General features: G+C 38.6%; 1 protein-coding gene across 1 annotated transcript; it reads right to left on the reverse strand.

The window, feature by feature from the left end:
- Positions 1 to 2745: 2745 nt before the first annotated feature.
- On the reverse strand, positions 2746 to 16963 carry slc39a4 (solute carrier family 39 member 4). The gene is made up of 12 exons (XM_086280632.1): positions 16611 to 16963; positions 11217 to 11558; positions 8285 to 8486; positions 7859 to 8028; positions 7566 to 7749; positions 6709 to 6881; positions 6348 to 6545; positions 6001 to 6108; positions 4086 to 4140; positions 3843 to 3995; positions 3566 to 3753; positions 2746 to 3470 (listed from the first exon to the last, which is right to left on the reverse strand). The coding sequence occupies exons 1-12, from the start codon at positions 16818 to 16820 to the stop codon at positions 3342 to 3344; spliced, it is 2112 nt and encodes a 703-aa protein (XP_086136758.1). The 5' UTR covers positions 16821 to 16963; the 3' UTR covers positions 2746 to 3341.
- Between the last annotated feature and the right edge of the window lie 6143 nt (positions 16964 to 23106).

Consider the following 23106-nt stretch of genomic DNA (forward strand, 5'->3'; position numbering starts at 1 on the left):
ATTTTATTTATAGATTACCTTTAGCCAAAAGGCTTCATACCTCGAACCACATGCTGCTGCACTCTATGGAAAAGCTGTCACGAGATGTGAAACGGTTCAAAAGATGAAAACAAACACTGTATTCTTTAATTGTGACTTGCAGGATCTCAGGTTTGAAAGATGCCACAGCGCCAGGCATACATTTGTTAAATGAGGTGAGACAGAATGCATGACAGATTTTCTGTTTAGCCGGTGCTCATTACAGAGTAAATGCCCATCATCTCTCAGTGTGTGTTGAAGATTATGAAGACATCAGGCTGCTGATAAAAGCATTTTATTCCCATTAAATGGCCATTTGAATCACAATGTTTGGCACTACTTATAACAAACTGATAGCAAAGCTATTACCATTAACTAACCAACCTGCTAAATGGAGCAAAGCCTGCAAGCTAGCTGACGCAGGCGAGGCGTTATACTTACATAACACACTTTACTTTATAGATCCTAAATTTAAATCTGTGGGCAACTCCTTTAAAAAAAAAAAAAAAAGAAAGAAAAAAAAAGTCAAAAATCCTATTTCATTCTAGTCATACATTTTTTGTGTGACCTCTGAAAAACCTGCCCAAATAAATACCTGGCAGCATTTGAAAATGGCCGCCGAGTTTACGAGATTTGATTGCAGAAGAACTTTGGTCAAACAGTTCTCAAGACAAACGGTCACGGCTGCTGTACCCTCTACAAAGTGCCTTGTGTAAATAAGTTAGGGAAATCACACTTTACAATTGGGTTTACTTACAAGGAAATTATTACTTTTAGCACATAAACACAGTTTGCTGATAAGATTAAGGGTGCTGAAAAGATTGCGCAAAAAGCAGACTTTAAAGAGCTGGTGGGAATTGTACAAAATGAAATGGCTGGCAGTGGAAGACGCAGGGATACTGACAGTTACACCCTCGTGCAATAAAGAGAATGCATGCTAATGCTACCACGTCAATATCGACCAAAAACTCTGGGAAATGTTTCCAGCATCTTGATGAATTTGAGCCATGAAGAGTTAAGGTAGGTGTGACAAAAGTGAGGAGGGCAACAGGGAGTCCAAGCTAATAATTTAAAACCACAATCATTCAGTTTCTATTTCTACAGGAGGCAACGTGTTTGCAGTTGAGCTACTAGCCTTGTAGAGGAAGTTTGAAGCTTAAATAGCAGACATGCCCTCACTGACAGCACTCGCATGCTTTAGCTCCTTGCATGTTAGTCATATGACCACTCAGCCAGTAGCAATAATGGTCTCAGACTGTCCTGCTCTTCCACTCATCATCTCCATTTGATAACAGTCATTCAGTTAAACACGTATTGGCTGTAATTTCACCTTTAAATGGTACCTGAACTGTAGATTGCTTTGTGAATATAACTGCAAAAAAGGCTCTTCGTGTTCACCACTGCCTTTATGTTAACACGTATAAGTGTCCCATTGCTTTCCAATAACAGTGGAAGTTTGCTTTTATATTTGATCCAGTTTTTATAGCTCCTTCACATAGTCTTTTATTTCAGTTACCATATAATCCCCTGTCTTTATTTTCTGCCTGTAAAACTGTCTGCTGTTTTCCAGCACTACTGTAAAAGATGTATTGTGCAGTGTAATATATGAGATGCTCAAAGGTCCAATCTGAGAGATAATTAAATTTGAGTGTTTTATTGGCACGTCAGGTCAGAGGACTCCGTGGGCTCATAAAATCGCTGAAAACATTCAGTCAGGATTCAAAATTATGGATACCAGTTTGGAAAGCTGACATCAGGGGGATGAGCTTTGTGTGTGTGTGTGTGTGTGTGTGTGTGTGTGTGTGTGTGTGTGTGTGTGTCAGCAGTTCTCTAATTTGCTTTTAAAGTGTGTTCTTAAAGTGTCAGCGTACAACCCTCAGCTGCTGCAATCATGTACGTCACCGTGTCTGAGACAGTCTGCATGCTTACATGCATACATATGGAGTGTAAAGTAATAAACATCCTTCTGTGTCGGCATGTGATGTGTTGTCAGTGGACTTTGTCCCTAATGAGGATGTTCATATGAGCTCTAAGTTTAGGAGATTAGAGCATAAAGCGAGATAAAGTGCAGTTGTCGCCTAACCTCCATGACTTTACGCAGATTAAAGACGTAACCTGTCTTCTCCACTTACAACTTGTTATCTAATGCAAAAGCACAGGTGAACGCTCTATTAAAGGTTAAAGGTCAAAATGCAGAATTTGAACTCAAATTTCACAAAATACATGGTGGATAAGAGCTGGAGCCTATCACAACTGTCATAGGGAAAAAGGCGAAGTATACCCTGGAGAAATCACAAGTCTATCAGAGGGTTACCCAGCGAGACATTATGGTTTATGTTCACAGCTACAGGCAATTTAGAACCACTGTGGACTGTGGAGTGACCACGCAGGCATGGGGAGAACATTTAATAGGCCCCATCCATTGGCTTGGTTCAAGCCTAGCACCTTCCTACTGTGTTAACCACTGTACCACCTTTGGTTATTTGTGTATTTTGGCTATAGAGCACCTTTCTTTAGCTGTGCAAGTGGACCACTGCGAGTGAGGCTGCATGTTTTGGAATTGAGTAGCAGAACAGAAGAGAGCAGAGAGATTTCCTTTTGTTTGGTTGAATTCTTGTGGGTTACTTCTTTAACTTCCCATAATATGCTGTCTCAGTGTGACACTCTTAAACCAGATTTTATAGGAAGATTTCACAAATCCTAAAATTCCCAAACCACTACAATAAGTATGTAATAATATATCAGTTTATTAAAAGGTACAAAGAAAAAGCATTTTACTTATTTTTATAAAAAAAAAAAAATCCAGATAATTATATTATTATTTTTTATCTAGAATTAGAAAAAGACATGTTTGCTTGAATGTTACATTTCCCTTTGGTTTACATTTCAAGTGTCTAAGTGATATTTTTGGACAAATCTATCTAATACAGCAGAGCAGCACATTCTGGTATTTGCTGTCAGTGAAACGTTATCAGTGCAACAAATAAAAGGAACTTTTAACTAAACACACTCAAATAATTTAATGGGTTATTGTGGTCTCTGGGTTATCTGTGGTACTACATTTCTTGTGATCTTCAATATTGAAACCTGCTCTCTTTTCTAATACCTCGAACAGAAAATAAATACTATGAAACGAATGGTTTGCAGAGGCACTCTTCACCTTGGCAGACTGCACAAGTGGGTTTTGTGTGTCTGGTACACCGTGTCTTCATTAGGAATTCCTTAAGAAATCAAGTATAAACTAGGTCTTACAGCAACCTGTCAGCAACAATCATAAACTCTCATAAGATCTCAGAGAGACCGTTCACTTGCCAGACTGTGCATTAAAAACTTATCTTCTCTTCATAAAGAGACAACAATAATAAAATACCCCACCCTGCTAAAAGGCCGACATTCTGCAGCAGAAATGTCAGCCAGGGTTTCTTGTTGCTGATATGGATCATGGTGGGCAGCTACAATGAAAAAGGATGGAGATGATAATTAAACAACAGTCATCAGATTGTGCTACTTCTGTGAAAGAGTCAGATTTGTAACAAGTAACACTCACCATATCAGCGAGTCCCACGTATAGAAAGAGCCCTGCAGTAATGGCACCTATCCACTGCTGGGTAGCGAGGTCAGTGGCTACAGACAGAGCGACGTACATGCCGATGAACGAGGTCAGGGTGCTGGCGATGTTTAGAGCTAAGGCCTTGCGGACAGACAGGCCACAGTTGAGCAAAATGGCAAAGTCACCTGGGGAGGAAAATAAGGTGATTTAATGCATGAATACTGAAAAAAAAGATTAGGTTAGGCACTGTTTTTGTGTTTTTCAAGATAATTACCGAGCTCATGCGGTAACTCATGGCAGAGTACAGCCAGTGACGTGGCCAGACCAGACTTCCAGGACAGGGCGAAAGCTGCACCTAGCGCTAAGCCGTCTGCAAAGTTGTGGATCGCGTCACCGATCGTAATCATATAAGGCAGCAGTCGCTGCTCTGTGAATGCAGGAGGAGGCAAAGTTATAGTAACCAGTTCTCTCTGTTTGATGATGATGAACTTTTTGTGTTACATGTAACTTTACTCACCTCTGGTGCGCTCCTTTGGCTCTGGAAGCGGTTTCTCATTGTCCTCACAGCTAACCTAGTACGAATGCATTATGCAAAGTGTAACTAATGATGATTTCGTTTAATTTGATTTTTATTGATAATTGATTTTTTTCTCATGCTATACTCAAGATTCCTCCACAATGATGTGAGAGACTAATAAAGTCATATAGAAAATGATAACCTCAAGTTATTGCTGCTAAAGGTGGTCTTACAAGCTACTGAGTCATAGTATTATGGGGTACAAGTGTGCTACAGGGAGTGCAGAATTATTAGGCAAGTTGTATTTTTGAGGAATAATGTTATTATTGAACAACAACCATGTTCTCAATGAACCTAAAAAACTCATTAATATCAAAGCTGAATGCTTTTGGACGTAGTTTTTAGTTTGTTTTTAGTTTTAGCTATTTTAGGGGGATATCTGTGTGTGCAGGTGACTATTACTGTGCATAATTATTAGGCAACTTAACAAAAAACAAATATATACCCATTTCAATTATTGATTTTTACCAGTGAAACCAATATAACATCTCCACATTCACAAATATACATTTCTGACATTCAAAAACAAAACAAAAACAAATCAGCGACCAATATAGCCACCTTTCTTTGCAAGGACACTCAAAAGCCTGCCATCCATGGATTCTGTCAGTATTTTGATCTGTTCACCATCAACATTGCGTGCAGCAGCAACCACAGCCTCCCAGACACTGTTCAGAGAGGTGTACTGTTTTCCCTCCTTGTAAATCTCACATTTGATGATGGACCACAGGTTCTCAATGGGGTTCAGATCAGGTGAACAAGGAGGCCATGTCATTAGTTTTTCCTCTTTTATACCCTTTCTTGCCAGCCACGCTGTGGAGTACTTGGACGCGTGTGATGGAGCATTGTCCTGCATGAAATCATGTTTTTCTTGAAGGATGCAGACTTCTTCCTGTACCACTGCTTGAAGAAGGTGTCTTCCAGAAACTGGCAGTAGGACTGGGAGTTGAGCTTGACTCCATCCTCAACCCGAAAAGGCCCCACAAGCTCATCTTTGATGATACCAGCCCAAACCAGTACTCCACCTCCACCTTGCTGGCGTCTGAGTCGGACTGGAGCTCTCTGCCCTTTACCAATCCAGCCACGGGCCCATCCATCTGGCCCATCAAGACTCACTCTCATTTCATCAGTCCATAAAACCTTAGAATAACCAGTCTTGAGATATTTCTTGGCCCAGTCTTGACGTTTCAGCTTGTGTGTCTTGTTCAGTGGTGGTCGTCTTTCAGCCTTTCTTACCTTGGCCATGTCTCTGAGTATTGCACACCTTGTGCTTTTGGGCACTCCAGTGATGTTGCAGCTCTGAAATATGGCCAAACTGGTGGCAAGTGGCATCTTGGCAGCTGCACGCTTGACTTTTCTCAGTTCATGGGCAGTTATTTTGCGCCTTGGTTTTTCCACACGCTTCTTGCGACCCTGTTGACTATTTTGAATGAAACGCTTGATTGTTCGATGATCACGCTTCAGAAGCTTTGCAATTTTGAGACTGCTGCATCCCTCTGCAAGATATCTCACTATTTTTGACTTTTCTGAGCCTGTCAAGTCCTTCTTTTGACCCATTTTGCCAAAGGAAAGGACGTTGCCTAATAATTATGCACACCTGATATAGGGTGTTGATGTCATTAGACCACACCCCTTCTCATTACAGAGATGCACATCACCTAATATGCTTAATTGGTAGTAGGCTTTCAAGCCTATACAGCTTGGAGTAAGACAACATGCATGAAGAGGATGATGTGGACAAAATACTCATTTGCCTAATAATTCTGCACTCCCTGTATATCCCACTTAGTCAAAAAGTGTGGACTTATGACTGCACAATCTCATGAAAACTTTCACATGACCACATATCTCTTACCAGGTCTTCTTTGGATATGGACTGTGACTTTGTGTCTTTTTGTTTCTGTTCCTGTTGATACATCTCTAAAACTCTCCCATGGTCACAGTGGTGAGGCTCAGATTCTTCCTGAAAGGAGAGAAAGGCAAAACTGTTCAGAAATTTAGCCTACAGGCTGAGACAGAAGGAAAGAACTTGAGACAAAGAAGGACAAATAGTTTAAAAAGTATTTTTTGAACTTTTTAAATGTCAGTACATGTGTCTGTCACAATATTTATAACCAATTTTGGTTGTAAATGGATGACAAGGTTAACATTACACATTACACAATGTGTTCTGTATGAGGAGTTTTCTTGTTTTCTTCTTACCCCATGGTGATGTTTATGGTCGTTATGCTTATCACCATATGTGATCAGAGAGAAGAAAACTTCCATCAGGTAAAAGCAGTAGATCCCTGCAATCAGTACCAGCATCTTGTATATGTAGTCCGGAGTTTCCTCCTCATGACTGTGACTTGAATGTTCGCTGCTGCCACCGTTGTCTGAGTGCACGTGCAAACCCAGAAACTACATAAAGAATGCGGGAGAAAGACAAAATGAGTATATCATTAATGTTAATATATGAAAAGACTAATCAGTTTTTACATAGTATCACTGTGCTAGCAAATCACCCATTACAATCTTAATAAATGCCTTATGATTCCAATCTAAAAGCTTTAAAATCCCTCACTGTTGGCATCAGGTGCAATAGGGCATCTCCAGTCAGTGAACCGACTGCCAGGCTGATGCAAAACTGGATGCACATCTGGAAAACACTAGTACAGGCGGCACACAGCAACACCACAATGCCAAACATGGATATCACTGTTATCAGGAAATTGGCGATGGTTGCATAGAGGTATCCTACATGAGAAAGAGACAAATGATAGCATGTATATTAATTGGGATTCTGCTCACTGAAAAGTGGATGCATCTTGAAGCCTTAACTCTTTTAATGTCATCAGTACCATCTTAGTTTTTTCGAGCACAGAAGTGACCATAATTAAAAGGGTGGAATACTAAGTTAACAGTTAATGGTAGCAAACTTAGTTAGCGATCTTCAGCTAAAGATTGTATGAATGCATTCATACCCACTAAGCACTGCTAATGATTGCTAAATAACTAAATAAAATGCTAGAAAACAGAAATGTCTACTTGAAATGCTCCAAAAGGCAAGCATTTTTCAGCCCTCGAGATTTCCACTTTATATCTCCCACCATTCGTTCTGAAAAAGTGAAAATCCCTACAAGATGTGCATTTTCTTTGACATCTACCAGCCTTTATGTTGTAACTGAAAATCAGCAATTGGAAATAGGTGCTTCAGGGACAATCCAGAATTCGAATTTGTGAATCAAGTCTGTTTGTGTGCAGGAAACAACTAGCAGTGACATCAAATGAAAACAGGAAAAAAAGTGCCTGGAATGTCCATTAGAGACCAGTTGTTAGCTATAAGTAATGCACAAACAGATCTTATTTCCCAGCCTTTGAGACATGCCAAACTGTCAACTGGTAGAACTATTTGTTACTTGAGTCCACAACGACACTTACTCTCAGCCTTGGAGAGCCCATCAGGTTTTTCTGGATCTGTAATATCTGCACAGGCTCCGCTCAGGATCTGCTGGACAAGCGCAGGGCTGAGCTGAACCACGCCAGGCCGACCCAGACCAGAGGAGGCAGAGCTATTCTCTGCCAGACCGTAGATCTGGACCAGTTCTTCAGCTGAGAAACAACGCTGGGAAAAACAAACCACAGACATCCATTATATAACTTACACCTCGCTGGTATTTAAATGATGAAATGTGTGAACCAATTGGCATTTTCTTGTGTTTCTAGGTTGGTACCTGTTCCCAAGTGTTATTACTTTCACGTCCCTCAACACTGTCACTGCTTCTCTTCCTCCATCTCTGGACATTGTCATCATGGTCGGCGTGTTCATCTGCTGTGTGCTCATGTCCATGGTCTTCCTCCGAGCTAGGTCCGATATTCAGGCTCTTCATGAGAGCCTTTAGGTCTACAGTCACACACAAAGCAACTGAACAAAATGGCCTCAGGATTCACATAATTATCTGTTAGCAAGGCATAATAGGCTAATAGGACTACATTTTCCCTATGTTACTACAAAGGAGTGACCACAACAATCGTTGATTTTTAAATAAAGCAGTTCCTGTAAAGTGCCCTGCAGAGTTAGTGTTTTACAGGCTGTGGGTATTTGAGTGATTGCACATATATTAATGCTCATATGTTTTTTTGTGTCTATGCACATTTACCCAGGATAGTGAAATTTTCTGAGCCGAGCTGCTCCATGATGTAGTTCACGAAGAAGCTCTCATCAGGCAGGGACTGATTAGCGAAGCAGTGACCTTGCAGGGCATGATACAGCACATATCCCAAAACCGCACCCACTTCCTGTTTCTGGTCTCCTGATGATGCGTCAACCTGTGCCATGATGCCACTAGCGCTTATACAGTTCTATAACATGGTAATAAGAAAAGAAAAGGGGCTGAGTGTTTTAGAACGGCGACACATTTAAACACAGTTGACATTTCGAACACTTTTGAGCAATGGTCAGTTAGTACATAATGCACGTGGGACGCCTGAATTGTCAAAGCATGGACTCTACATGGAGTGGAGTTATTGTTTTTCTAGGTCTTCTTTAGATTCTTAAAGCCATTGCAGATCATTTTCAAACCGCACTAGCTTTCCTTACTTTTTGGTCCTTATGAATCAACATGTGAATACTGAGACTGGACAAAGGGTTTTAATGACTGTGCTCCACACAAGTGAAACACAACACAAAAAGCTTGTAAAATTAGATAATCTAATCCCCTTTAATCCCTTGTAGTTGACATTGAACAGTGTGAATGCATGTCCTTTCTTTAAACTAATATTTAACAATTTTATTGTTGTTAGATTTATTCTCTTTGTTTTTTAAGTATTCCATAAATTCCTTGTTAAATGACCCCTCAGTGGCCTTTACTGTTTAGATAAAGGTGTTGTAATTTGGGAGGGTGCATTATCATGCTTAAAGAGGCCATCGGGGAAATAATGTTGCCATAAAAGGGAGTACGTGGTGTGCAACAATGTCCACAGATAGGTTGTATATGAAAATTAAAGTCCATATAAATTCCAGAATCTAAGGTTTCCCAGCAAAGCACTCCCCAGTCCTTCAGCTAACATACTTTTTTATTGCTATCACCATCTCTTACACATTCAAGGGATTTTAATAGGGCCATTCATATGAAGCAATACAATATGTGGTTCATCAGACCAGGCTATCCGATCTGATGATCCTATGCTCATTGCACAGTTGTGTAAGATGTATGCATACACTCATCATGTTATGGTAGTTTTGGACTTTTAACCCTTTCTTTGAAGTTTTATTTTCCCAGGATGGAAAGATTTTAAGACATATATCCCAGCATCACTGGGATGGCGCTGATCAAGAAAAAGGTCCTGCTCCAAAATCCACACCTTCAAGTTTGACCAGAATGTGCAGCTGCCCACATGGACAAGCCAATTTAAATGAAGCCTGCCAGTTCTGTAAAGATTAGTGGTCAAACATCCAGCCTGAATTATACCAGAAACCTTTTGATTGCTACAAAAATATCTGCAGATGCAACCTGATAAGGGATATTTAACCAAATATGAGATGGGGTGTATGTATGTGGATATAAGGCTGTAAATTAGCACGATGATGATGCCCGTGATGACTGTATAAACAGCCAGCCAGATTTGAATTTCACCTGTCTGTCGTTTAAATAATACGGCTGGCTGGTGTAAATCCTGGAAATATACTTAACACTCAACTCTCCCTGATTCATTATTGTTTTCCTGAAATGGTGCACCATTATTATGGACTGTTGATTTTTTAGTGTTGTATTAACTTTCCTCAACTTAATCTGTTAAATATTAATATGTAAGAATTTTACACGGAGGAACTCTGTCATATGAGGACATTGTTGTGTAAAAACTGTCTGTTTGTGAAAAACTATCTGCACTAGTTAAAATTACAAACCCAAAAAATTTGATACACAAAATAAAATAAAAAACAAATAATAATAATAATGAAACTGCTAGAACATGCTGTCAACACTGGACATACAAACTCTAAAATACAAGAAGAAGCACAGCTAAATATTTGGAAATCTGACAAAACTTTTGTCTTAAGGAAGTAAATCGGAAAAAACAAAAGCAACTTTTCACTGAACGTTACAGTCCAACATCATGTCCAGCTTTTGTGAACTATCCATCCATCCCATCCATCCATTCGCTTCCGCTTATCCTTTTCAGGGTCGCGGGGGGCGCTGGAGCCTATCCCAGCTGTCATAGGGCGAAAGGCGGGGTACACCCTGGACAGGTCGCCAGTCTGTCGCAGGGCTAACACACAGGGACAGACAACCATTCACACTCACATTCACACCTAGTGACAATTTGGATTAATCAATTAACCTATCCTCACAAGCTGCATGTCTTTGGACGGTGGGAGGAAGCCGGAGTACCCGGAGAGAACCCACACAAACACGGGGAGAACATGCAAACTCCACACAGAAAGACCCCGGCCTGATGGTGGAATTGAACTCAGGACCTTCTTGCTGTGCGGCAACAGTGCTAACCACCGTGCCACCGTGCTGCCCATCTTTTGTGAACTATTCTATTCTAATAAATAAATTACATAATCAAGCCAGTAAAATGAAACGGATACAAAGAGCACTTTTAATCATGATCAGGTGTTATGGTGATGTGGCTAAATACAGGGCAAAACCCAGCCCGTCTGACCAGCTGTGATATAAATCTGTATGTAAGCTTCCATTGTCAGCAATCAAATAAAACACACCCTGCAAGAGTTTATTTATTTGTTATTATTAGTTATTTATTAGTTATTTAATCTGTGAACATCTATATGCTCACTTTTTTCTCATGTTATACTGCATAAAGGAAATGTACAACTGATTGTAATGGGGAAGCGATCTCCCTGCATGTGTCTCTTTAATTTCCCAGCTGGTTTACTCGCGACTCCTTTAGTTGAAGTTTGCTGGTGAATTAAAAGCTACAATATTTTTGGAAAAAAAAGTTTTTGGAAACTCGAAGGCTAATATTTTACATTCTTCTTATCTTGTCACTATCCAGTTTATAATGAATATGATCAAAAGAGAGCAATAAATACTATTTACTGAAGATTGAGTATAGGCTTGTGCTTACCTCACTTTCTGTGGGGTCGTAGTGGCTGCGAAGCTCTTGAATGACACCTTCTAATCCATGGACGTCTATGTGTTCATGGTCATGGTTTGCCTCACTCTTGTGTTCATGGGGATCATTATGTGTGAATTTGTGCAGGAATTTTTCAGTCTCTTCTCCCCATGTTCCTGTTTTTATCGCTGTGCAGACCAGGCCAGGAGAAGAAAGGTAAAGGACGGAGCCGGAGGCGAGAGCCGTGAACTGAGATACATTGACAGCCACATTTACACTGTTTCTTCTAGTTTCTTCCTCATATTGGACGTCGGGATTGCCTATGAGCTGATGAACGGCATCTGCAAGATCACACTTTGTGTCCAGAGAGCAAAAAGAGGGGATAAAAAGATTAAACAGTCATTTCAATCTCATGAAATTTACCTATAGAAGGTACAAGTGTTCTAATCAGCCCAATACAGGAACTCAATGCATTTAGGCATGTAGAAAGTCAAGTCAAGATGACCTACTGAAATACAACCTGATCACCAGAAGAGAAGAAAAGTGATTTAAGTGACTTTACATGTTGCATGGTTGTTTTGGAGTATTTCAGAAACTGTTTGAAAAAGAGAAAATATCCAGTAAGCAGGGTAAAAACACTGTGTTGATGCCAGAAGTCAGAGGAGAATGACCAGACTCCTTGGAACTGACAGGAACGCAGCAGTAACTCAAATAACTACTTGTTACAACCAAAGTATGCAGAAGCGCGTTTCTAAATGCACAGCATGTTGACTAAAGCAGCAGAGGACTACACTTGGAGCCACACTTCCTGATAGGAGACTGGAAAAACTGTGCTTTGTTTGACTACCCTTGAATTTGAAATGAACAACATGAAAGCATCGATCCATCCTACTTCTACCAATGGCTGAAAGTGTGGCTGGTGATTTAATATTATAGGAGATTTTTAGGCCCCTATTACTATCTGAGCATTGTTTAAACCCCACATCCTACGTGAGTATTGTTCCATCCCTTTACAACCACAGTGTATCCATCTTCTAACCACACATGATGACACACCATCGACAAAGCTCAAATAATCTCAAAGTGGTTTCTTTTACATGACAGTGAGTCCGCTGTACTCAAACGACCACCACAGTCACCAGAACTCAGTCCAGCAGATTTGTTGGATATGCAGACGACAAATCTGCAGCAACTGTGTGATGCTGTCAATATGAACCAATCTCCCGGAGGAACGTTTCCAGCACCTTGTTAAATCTGTGCCATGATGAACTAAAACAGCTCCGGAGTCAAAAAGGGGTCCAATCTGGTACTGGCATGGTGTATCTAATAAAGTGTATGTGAACATAAACGATGCTACTGCAAAGAGGTCATGAATTGATTGCTTTATTGGTGCATTTATACAGGATTATCCAGAATTATCAGAAACCTATAATCTAATCTAATCCATATCTCATGAATATCAGCAGTTTTATTGTCTTTTATTAGAGATGATGTAAGCAACAAGATCGGTGCATATCATAAAATACTGATATCCACCAATCTTGACCTAAAAGTTGGGTCACGAATGACTGATTAGATGGTAAAGAATCATACGACTATATTTTACAGCAGATTGGTACAAAGCAAAAATCCAACTATGTGTTGTTGTTGACTAAATTTTATTTTGAGTGAACTGGCCCTTTAAACTCTTACAGAATCAATACATTGCTGTGATTATAATAATAACTCCTAAGAGAACCTACAGTATCATGAAAAGTGTTTCTCCTTACGCAGTGCTGTAAAAAGGTATCTGCCCACTTCTACCCCTAATGGCAGACATGTTGAACAAAGAAATCACTTAAATAGAACCTGTCTGATAAAGTAAAGTAGGCTAGAAGATCTAAAAAAGCAGCACATCATGCCATTATCTAAGGCAACTGCTGAGAAACAAAGCCATTGACATCTATCAGTCTGGAAACGATTACAAAGACATTTCTAAAGTGAAACACGTTGAGAGCCACTATCCACAAATGGAGAAAACTTGGAACAATGGTGAATCTTTCCAGGAGTGATCGGCCTAGCAAAATTACTCCAAAAGCACATCGACGACCAATTCAGGAAGTCACAAAAGAACGCAGAACAACATCTAAAGAACTGCAGATCTCAGTTAAGCTCAGAGTTTATGATTCAGCAATAAGGAAAAGACTGAGAAAAATGGCACCCATGGGAGAGCTCAAGAAGAAAACCACACTGTAAAAAAAAAATCCTAATATAAAAGTATTTTACTGTGTATTTTATAGTTTTGTACTGTTCTTCTAGAATATCATTAAATTTACATCAATAGACTGTGATTTCACATTTCAAATGTAAATTAACGTTAAATCACTGTAATGTAATAAAACCTAATTTTCTTGTTTTTTAAATGTATCTGTCTGTACATATGCATATTTAGATTGTTAAAATACATTCACAAATGTATCATGATTTCACAAATATTTGTCCGTTATTTGAAAGATTGAACTGTTAAATTCAAATGTAATGCTATGGAAAAATATATAAAATGATTCTTATAAACTTTTTTTTTACATCAAATAATTATTATTATTGTTGCTACTTAGGGCGATCGTGGCTCAAGAGTTGGGAGTTCGCCTTGTAATCAGAAGGTTGCCGGTTCGAGCCCCGGCTCGGACACTCTCGGTCGTTGTGTCCTTGGGCAAGACACTTCACCTACTGGTGATGGCCAGAGGAGAATTGTAAAGCGCTTTGAGGGTCTCAAAAAGCACGATATAAATGAAATCCATTATTATTTAAACCAACTGTTAACTGTATATTTCTGTACATTTAAGTAATATTTTCCATATTGCCGCATGCATTGACCTTGTTTATAGGTAATTTCATTGTTTAATCACATTAAATTGTTCCTAATTTAATGTTTAAAAGCACTTGAAAAAGGCAAAATCCCATGTAAAATTAGGGCAACAAATTGTATTTTCATTACTGGAAATAACCATATTTTTATGAGCAAGTTATTTTCTGTTATTTTACGGTATTATTTTGGCGCCCCAGCTGCCGGATTATTACTGTTTTTTTAAGATGTTTTTTCTAACAGTGCAGTGCCGAGCAAAGAACACAAAGACTCGTCTCACATTTGCCAAATTAAAAACAGCAACAACATCTTGATGATCCCCAAGACTTTTGAGAAAATCTTCTATGGACTGATAAGAAAAAATGTGAACTTTTTGAAAGGTTTGAGTCCCTGCTACATGTGGTGTAAAACTAACACGGCATTTCCTAAAATGCTTCTCTCCGGGTGGGGTCAAACATGGTGGATTCATGAATTCTGCTCTCTACTAGAGAGGGCTGAAGCTCAAGAGCACTTGGGTTATGCAGCAGGACAATGATTAGAGTCAAACCAGCATGTCCACCTCTGAATGGTTAAAAAAAAGACAAAGTGGAGGTTTTGGATTGGGCTAGTCAAAGTCTGAAAATCTTATTGAGACGCTTCGGCATAACCTTAAACAGGTTATGATGCCTGAAAACCCTCCAGTGTTGCCGAATTAAAGGAATTCTGCAAATAAGAGTGGACCAAAATTCCTCCACAGAGATGTGAAAGACTCAATTCCAGTTAATACAACACTTGACTGCAGTTCTTGCTGTCAAGGGTGCGGCACAACCAGTTAGGCTGAGGTTTTCACACAAGACCAGGTCGGTTTGGATAGCTTAAAAAAAAAAATTATCATTCAAAAAATGAATTTTGCATCAACTTGGGTTTTCTTTGCTTAATGATAAAATTGGTTAGATTATGCAAAACATCTAAATTTGACAAATATTCAAAAAGCTAAGAAATCAGAAGCGGACAAATAAGTTTTCACAGCACTGCATATAAACTCCTAGACAGCGGAATAATCGAAACTTTTTTTTTTATTGTGGGTCAATATTGAACCTCTTTCACATTTTGTCTCTTATAATCCACAGTGCAAGCCGATGTCACTACTGCTAAGTTCTTACAATGAAATTGACAGTTTAACAGTTTCTCATCTCTTTTATTTCATGCATCATTCACTGGTGGCTGCCACAGCTGTCTGATAGCAAACATTTATCAGGCATGCACTGTACATTCCTGCTGTTGTCAGCTGACACCTAAGAAGTCCAAGGACTTCTCTCTCACTCACTGATAAAGGGGTTTTGTCTAAGTTGCCTGCAAATGCTTTGAGTAACAGCAACACTTATAAAATAAGCATGGATTAGTGCTAACACACTGAACCTGAAACCGAAGAGTAATTGTTTCAGCCAGCCTGTTTTTTTTTTCTTGCTTAATTTTTGGTGCCCCTTAAGAGAGCTTTTAGCCAAAGCTGGATAAAAATCACCAGCACTGTAATAACTTATTTTTAAACCAGCTTTTATGAGCTGAAGATTCCTTTACTGAAAAAAAACTGAGGTTTTATCTTTATCAGATGGTCAGATAGGGATGTGAACACAGCACCCTTAAAAGGCTCATTCTCAGGCAGGAGAAACACCTGCCGCTAAAGGCCCTGATCGGTGTTTAGGCTCCTGTTGACTGAAGGAAGAAGCCTATTGACACAAGGCAAAATGCTGTCCAACACTTTTTTCTTGATATAACCCTGATTAAAGCTCATTTCAATTACGTTGTCATTAAACTTTTCCATTAGAGTAGCCAGACTTCCACCAGAGACTCTTTATTTAATAACTTACTGCAAAAGAGAAAAAAAAATCTTTATGAGACGAAGAAGAGGAAAGAGAAGAAAAAGGTCTGAACTTTTAGGTTCAATTAATAATATTTCTTTCTTTTTTGCTTCGTCTTTTTTTTCTGTGCATCCACGGCAAATATTATGCAATAAAGTTACACTTAAGACATTTTTCCTTTCAAAAGCAGCTCAAAGATTCCCATTGATAAGTCCACTTTATTAAACAAGCCTGGGATTAAATAGAAAAAATACAAATAGACGCCTAAATCCCATCATGAAACTACCAAATGCTCGGAACAACTGGCCGGCCAAGGTGGAAAAATGGTGCCATTTTAAAGCTGAAGGGATTTAAGGATTTTCTGTTTATTGCGCTTTGCTGCACTTTGATTAAAAAAGTACTTACAGCATTATTTGAAAGCACCCTTACTTTACTTTTAGTTAACTTTTGCACACTTTTACAGGAGTAAATAAGCAGTTTGGAACATGAAAGTAAACTTAGATGATTGTTCAGCAGATAAGTACTTAAATCTAAATCTAAAAGAAGTAATGTTAAAATTTAAAAATGTAACATTATTTTTATTATTAGCAAATTGATTACAATTTAAAGCAGACCTATCCCGATCTATCACTTGCGTAATAGCTTTTGGACCTCGACCTTTTTCCTCCGCACCCGACTCAGGGCTCTCCAGCTCGGTTGCAGCTTTAGCCTAATAAAACTCACCTTTTCACACGGCACTTCGCCGCAGTGCACACGGTGCTCCAGTGTATTAAAGAGGGAGTGAAGGGATTCCCCGGTCAGATACTGCTGTCCTGGAGACACGATGCTCACCACAGCCTCGTAAGCTTCCTCCACAGCGGGGGAACCCGAGACAAAACTGAGCAAACCCCACCCGGAGAGAAGCAGCAGAAGAAACGGCGAAGAGGAAATCATCTTAAAACTGTCTTTGAAGAAAAAAAAGATTTGCAAAAACCAAAAGTGTAAAAAAAAAGTGCAGAAATAGTGTGACAGAGGCTCCTACAGTCTCAAGGTATTTCTGCAGACACATTGAGCCATAGAGCTCAGCTCACGGCTGTTATCAGTTTTAAACCACTGCAGTCTCACTGGACCTCGGCTGTGATTGGCTGAGACATGCCTCGTGCTGCCCTACACCTGTCTATTATAACCACTGTTACCTGTACATGTCAGAAAAGGCACCCCACAGGCCTCCCAGGCATCGCCACACCACCAGCAAAACACCAAACAGCGGTTTCACTCATATTAGTGAACCCAAAGTTATATTGGGCATCGCACATCACACAAAGGAGCTGATAGGCTCAACCAACACAAATCCAGTTAAAGGAAATGGATTTTTTGATAAAAGGCTCATGTGGCTGGTTTGCACTGACTGCTGAAGAAGACACAAAATGTTGATGTTTTAACCCTGAACTCGACGTTTTGGTGCTCCTTATTCATACCAGAGCTATTATTATTATTATTATTATTATTTATCTTACTTAAAATAAGCGTTTCTATTTCTGTCTATGTTCTGAGCCCAGGCAAAAATACTGGCAAACCAAGTACTAAACCATTTGATACTTTAAAAAGGGCTGTTCCAACTTTGTAAACCCTTAATAGACAGTTTCCTGTTTAAATGTTCAGACATGCTTTCCACAATAAAACTGGAAAAAATGTTGTTTTTTTTAAACTCAGTGTCAGGTGCCTTTATCTTTGTGGTAAACAAAATCTTAATTAATTACTATTTCAAGTAAAGAAATAAGTAACATATGTTTATAAAGCGCTTTTGAAAAACAAAAGTTACAAAGTGCTCTGCAATATAAAGCACAATAACAATACAATTAAAATGGATAAATAGATAAAAGTGACTGACCCCCACTCCTCTAATGAGGCCATTAAATAAAATCAAAGTTCATCTGTATCTACCACAGCATTTTTTAGAGGAGACTGTAAAATACCCCTCAGGAAAAGTGCATTTGGCAGTCAGCTATACTTGCCCACAGTACAATACAATACAAACAAGGAATATAACATTCTTTACTTCTTTCTCTAAATCTGTAAAACAGTGGTTACTGGATAATCGAACATGCTGTCATGATGTGAAATAATGTCACTGAAGGTCATTGATTTTAATGTGTTTAAATATGGTTCATTATTATTCTTTATTTCATGTGTGTTTCTGTATTTCACTTATGTTCACATGCTTCTGAATGTTTGGATTTGTTGATTCATTTGTTATGCCATCAACCTGCCAGTGACTACTGATGAAATTGAATCAATGTGGCTAAATCTGCCACGTTTACACGATGATTTTAAGTGCTCATGTTAATTAATTTGCATTGTCCCTTTTAAATAAACATAAACTAAAAGCAAGTGTGCACAGGTTCGTCTTAAGCTTCTTTTTAAAGGTATAAACAGCGGCTGCAGATCTTAAGTTTAATGGTAGCAAATTCCACAACTTAGAGGCAGCAAAATTAAAAATGCAATTTTCAACATGTAAATTAATCAGAATGTTTTTTTGTATGTAATTTGTATAGTATTTTTTTTCTCGCTTATTTTCTTTTCTAAATGTACTTGTATATTGTTCACATGTTGAAATAAATTATCAATCAATCAATCAATCAATCAATCAATCAATCAATCAATCAATCAATCAATCAATCAATCAATCAATCAATCAATCAATTTCCTCTTGTCCTTTAATTTAAGGAGGTATTTGACCATTAGGAGCTCAGTAAAAATCTTATATTGAACCATCGACTTAATGGGGTACTGGTGTAAAGAGGACATAATCCATGTTCTTTTAGAGGAGCTGGTGAGAAGCCTCACAGCTGCTTTCTGGACCATTTATGAATGATCCAAAGATGGTTTGCTCAGCCAAAGGAATCACAAACAACATTAAACAAGATGTGAAATAAATGCTATCATCATTTTTATTTCGAATTGAGACGCAATATATTTTAGAGGGGAAAATCTGAATAAGACAGCCAAGATACTCATCAAAACTGAATTCCTAATCCAAAGTACAAAGAGATTTCTTACATTTGCGAGACCTTTTTTCAGACCTTCGTTTTATCAATAGATAAAAATAACTAGCAAAGGAAACTCAAAAAGAAAGAATCACATTTTCTGCTCTTTTCAAAATAGTTTTTTACTTCTACATTAAACTAGGTGGAAAAGAAAAATCAAGCTGTAAAAAGAGTTGAGCTGCTTCAGGGAATGACTTAAATATACACCAGGGTCCCAGATTAATTCTGCAGCATGACAGCAAGCCCAAACAAATGACCAGAGACGGAAACAACTATCTATAGTGACAAGGAGAAAACAGAGTCATTACAGTCAGAGTCCTGATCGCTTATCATGGAGTCAGTCAGGGACTCTCCCCAGGACTGTTGCACATTCTAAGATATGCGTGGAACAACTTATCTTACAATTGGCTTGAAAACAGAGGATTATAAATTTTAAATGTTTCAGATCGTCAAACAAATTTTAATATTAGTCAAAGATAACCAGAGTAAAAACAAGATGCAGAGAAAAAAAAAGGTGTCCACATCTACCTGCTCATGTGTGATAAAGTAATTGCCCCCTCAACCTAATAACTGGTTGTGCCACCCTCGGCAACAGGAACTACAATCACATGTGTGCAGAATTGTTTTAATTCAGCCACACTGAAGGGGTTTCAAGCATGCACAGCCTGTTTAAGGTCATGCTAAAGAATTTCAGTCAGACTTTGTCCAAACTTTGACTTGGTCACTTCAAATATTTCTTTTTTTTTTGAGTCACTCAAACCTGGGCTTGCTGATTATTGTCCTTTGGTGGTTTTCATGTTTTCTTGATTTAATGTGTTTGTTAGCAGGGGGAAATACTCTTTCCACACAGGGCCAGGCAGGTTTCTCCGTTAACAAATGAAATCATTGTTTTATAACTGCTTTGTGTATTTACTGAGGTTATCTTTATCTAATACTGAATAAGTTTTTGATGATCTGACACATGTAGAAAAGAAAGGAAGTGGGCAAATACCTTTCCGTAGCACAGAATGAGCAGAAACACTTGGTCACAGACCTGAAAGGTCAGCTATAAAAACTATGGGAGTGAGGTTAAAGAGTTTGCATGTTTAAAGATTCCAAATGTTGAGCTGACACATGGTAGTTTAAAAGAAAAGTTTATGACAAGTGCAAAGATGAAAGCTTTTAACATGGAAAGCATGAATGTTGTAAAATATCTTAATTTATGCCACTCGTCTCTGCTGCAGTTGAGCAACATTTTACAGGCGTTCTCCTTGACTTAACAATAAATCCTGCCATCAGTGCAGGACGTGACAACTTGTCCTGAGGCCGTGAATAAACCACAAAGAAATCAGAGACTCCCTGGCTCTGCCTGGCATATCTTTTGCAAGAACGGGTACACCAAGTTCAAGATAAGCATCATGAATGTCATTTTGCACTCTAAAACATCCTGACATGCAACAGGTTTGTGATGGTATGTTCATCAGATACTGGTCTATGAAATGAGTGTTTGAGGACACCTATTTCCTCAGTTATGTCTTGTGATATAAGGAATTTAGTAACACTTCAGTACACACTTCATGTGCTTATAAATTTACCTTTCACTTCAATAAAGTACACTTTCTTTTCACCACTGTCGACATGTTCTTCTTAAGCCAGTGACAAAAAGAAAAACTCAAAGTAAAATCCAGACAAAAAAATAAAATTTGAATGCACCAACTGAAAGCAGGAACCCCCACTGTAGATTTGCATATCTCCACATGCTTACATTTGTGTTTTTCAAAAGCTGCAATCAGCAAACATTAAGTACTCTCTGATAACACGCTGACACAAAGAGGTCTCCAAGTAGAATTTAACGTTCCTCTGCGAGCATGTCCCCTAATAACCGCCAGATGGCGCAAATGCTCTGTCTAAAATCTCGACAAAACATGAGTTTCAAACATTTGCTGGAAATCCATTGCAGGAAAAGCGTGAAATAGGGCAATGTTGCCCAAAAATATTCTTTTAGTGATCACAGTTTTTCTACCAGTTCCATTTTTGTTTAGGCTGCTACCTCCTAGCTTTTAAAAAAAAAAAAAAAAAAAAAAAACCTATTATTTTAGTCAAAGCTGTTAATTATTTACTTTATCATTCTCATTAGACCACGTCCTGGAGTAAAACAGAAAATATGCACAGGGAAGGCAGATGGTTATTCAATAAATATCAGATAAATAAATAAATACATAAAATAAAATAAAATACATGGCTTCAGAGTTAAACAGCTACTCCTGGTTATATGCATATACTGTATACAAAATGTACAGTCAGGGGTTACTCCCAGGATGAGCATTATTGTAAAGAAGGTGTTGCATAGTTTTCCACAATATTCCCCGTTTGCTGCTGTTCAGTGTGCTTGTATCCATGTTTTTATTAGAGTGCTTTAAACCGGGACACGATCTGCTCATCACCAAAGTCCCATTTGTCCTTGGATCTGTTGCATTTTGCTTAAACATAACCGCCTTTACATGTATTTTCCCTGTTAAATAAATATTATTGCAGAAAAAAATTTGATGAATTTGTTCTCAAACTGCAGGCTTACTTGTGGTTTGTAGGGTATTTAAAAGTAGAATGGGAGGCAGAGCCTTCAGCTTTCAGATCCCTCTTCTGTGGAACCAGCTCCCAGTTTGGATTCAGGAGGCAGATAGCACTGCTTTCAAGATTAGCCTCAAAACTTTCCATTTTGATAAATGCAATTAGGTTGGATCAGGTGACTCTGAACCCTCCCTTAGTTATGCTGGAATAGGATGGCTATCCAGGACCCTGGTTCTGCTGGAAGCTCTTCCTGTTAAAAACAGTTTTTCATTCCCATTGTCACCAAGTGCTTGCTCTTGTTGTCACGTGATTGTTGTGGGTTTTCTTTTTATACGGTAGGGTCTTTACCTTACTATATAAAGTGCCTTGAAGCAGCTGTTGTTGTGATTTGATACTATATAAATAAAACTGAAATGAATTGATGCAGCACTGCGAATAAGCTGCAGTTGAAATTTGGACTGAAATAAGCAATGAGAAGGAGAACACAGAGAAATATCTCATCTAATTAATCCTTTCTTACTCTTTGTGGCCTCGCGTGTGTTCGTTCTTGTTTTTACTTTGAGGGCAGTGAGAGTCACAGATCCCAACTTTTGCTGCTGTTGCTTCAAGTCTGAAACACGAACTGAAATCATGTCAACAGTCACTCGCTGTCGGCCTCAGAAATCACTGAAAAGGAAGGAGATTGAGTTGATTGGCTGCACATCACTTCACACACATGAACAGACAGCAACACACACAAGCTCGCCCATGGCATGGGACCCTGGACATCTGCCCCTATATATATATATATATATATATATATATATATATATATACACACACACACGCATACACAGGCATAGTGACCTCCATCGCTAATTGACAAAACCCACACACTGTCCAGTGACCTGCTTTCCCAACACTCCCCCCCCCATCGTGGAATCACTCGCTGTTACGTTGTATGTCAGACAAACCTGTAGATGTTCTCAGCACACACGTTCATCAAGTCCGGCACTGCAACACCCTATGTCCACCACAAGTAACTTTGTGGGTGCTGCACATTACAACCTAGCATAAATACATCTCATTACCCTGTTCGTTTTCTCAAACATGAACTGAATTATTTCCATAATGATGTTTGTTGACCACTCCCTTCTCCTGTTTCCTTAAAAAAAAAAACAACTGTGTTCGAAAGACAAAAATGCAGATAAGTAAACAGTAACAGTGTAACTTATAATTAAAGGAGACATGGAGACAGAAACACATCCTGAACTGAATCCTGAAATGCAAATTAATGAGGAAAGAAATTGTTTATAACCACCAGCATGTACATATAATAAATTCAATGTTAGGTTGATAATTCAGTTGTGTCCAAACATTTTTGGACAATGAAAGATTTCTTGTCATTTTCATTTAACCCTTTCATTCAATAAGTTTAATATAAATAAATACTACTACTACTGTTTAAGAATTGCAACCATTTTATACATAGTCTCTCCTTTTTAGAGGCACATAACTAATTGAATAAATTAACATAATATTAGATATAAGGATCATATAAAATACTTGGACAAAGCAATATTTGTTAGTGTCTGGAGCCTGCTGTGTGTCTTGTGTTGAGGTGCTCTGCCAGTCCTGCTGCTCAGCTGCTGCTTGTTTGTTGATCT

Source organism: Aulonocara sp. 'chitande type north' Nkhata Bay, linkage group LG22 (genome assembly GCF_057382095.1).
Source record: "Aulonocara sp. 'chitande type north' Nkhata Bay isolate Kocher_YH1m ecotype deep benthic linkage group LG22, A_spYH_male_GT1.1, whole genome shotgun sequence".
Classification (NCBI taxonomy): domain Eukaryota; kingdom Metazoa; phylum Chordata; class Actinopteri; order Cichliformes; family Cichlidae; genus Aulonocara; species Aulonocara sp. 'chitande type north' Nkhata Bay.

Bases quoted from the DNA above. Each gene is read 5' to 3' on its own strand.
- slc39a4 (XM_086280632.1), bottom strand. From the start codon at position 16,820: ATGATTTCCTCTTCGCCGTTTCTTCTGCTGCTTCTCTCCGGGTGGGGT. The intron at 8,029-8,284 runs GTAAATGTGCAT...GTGTGACTGTAG, and splicing joins AGAAAATTTCACTATCCTGG to ACCTAAAGGCTCTCATGAAG. The intron at 3,996-4,085 runs GTGAGTAAAGTT...CTGCATTCACAG, and splicing joins GCCAAAGGAGCGCACCAGAG to AGCAGCGACTGCTGCCTTAT.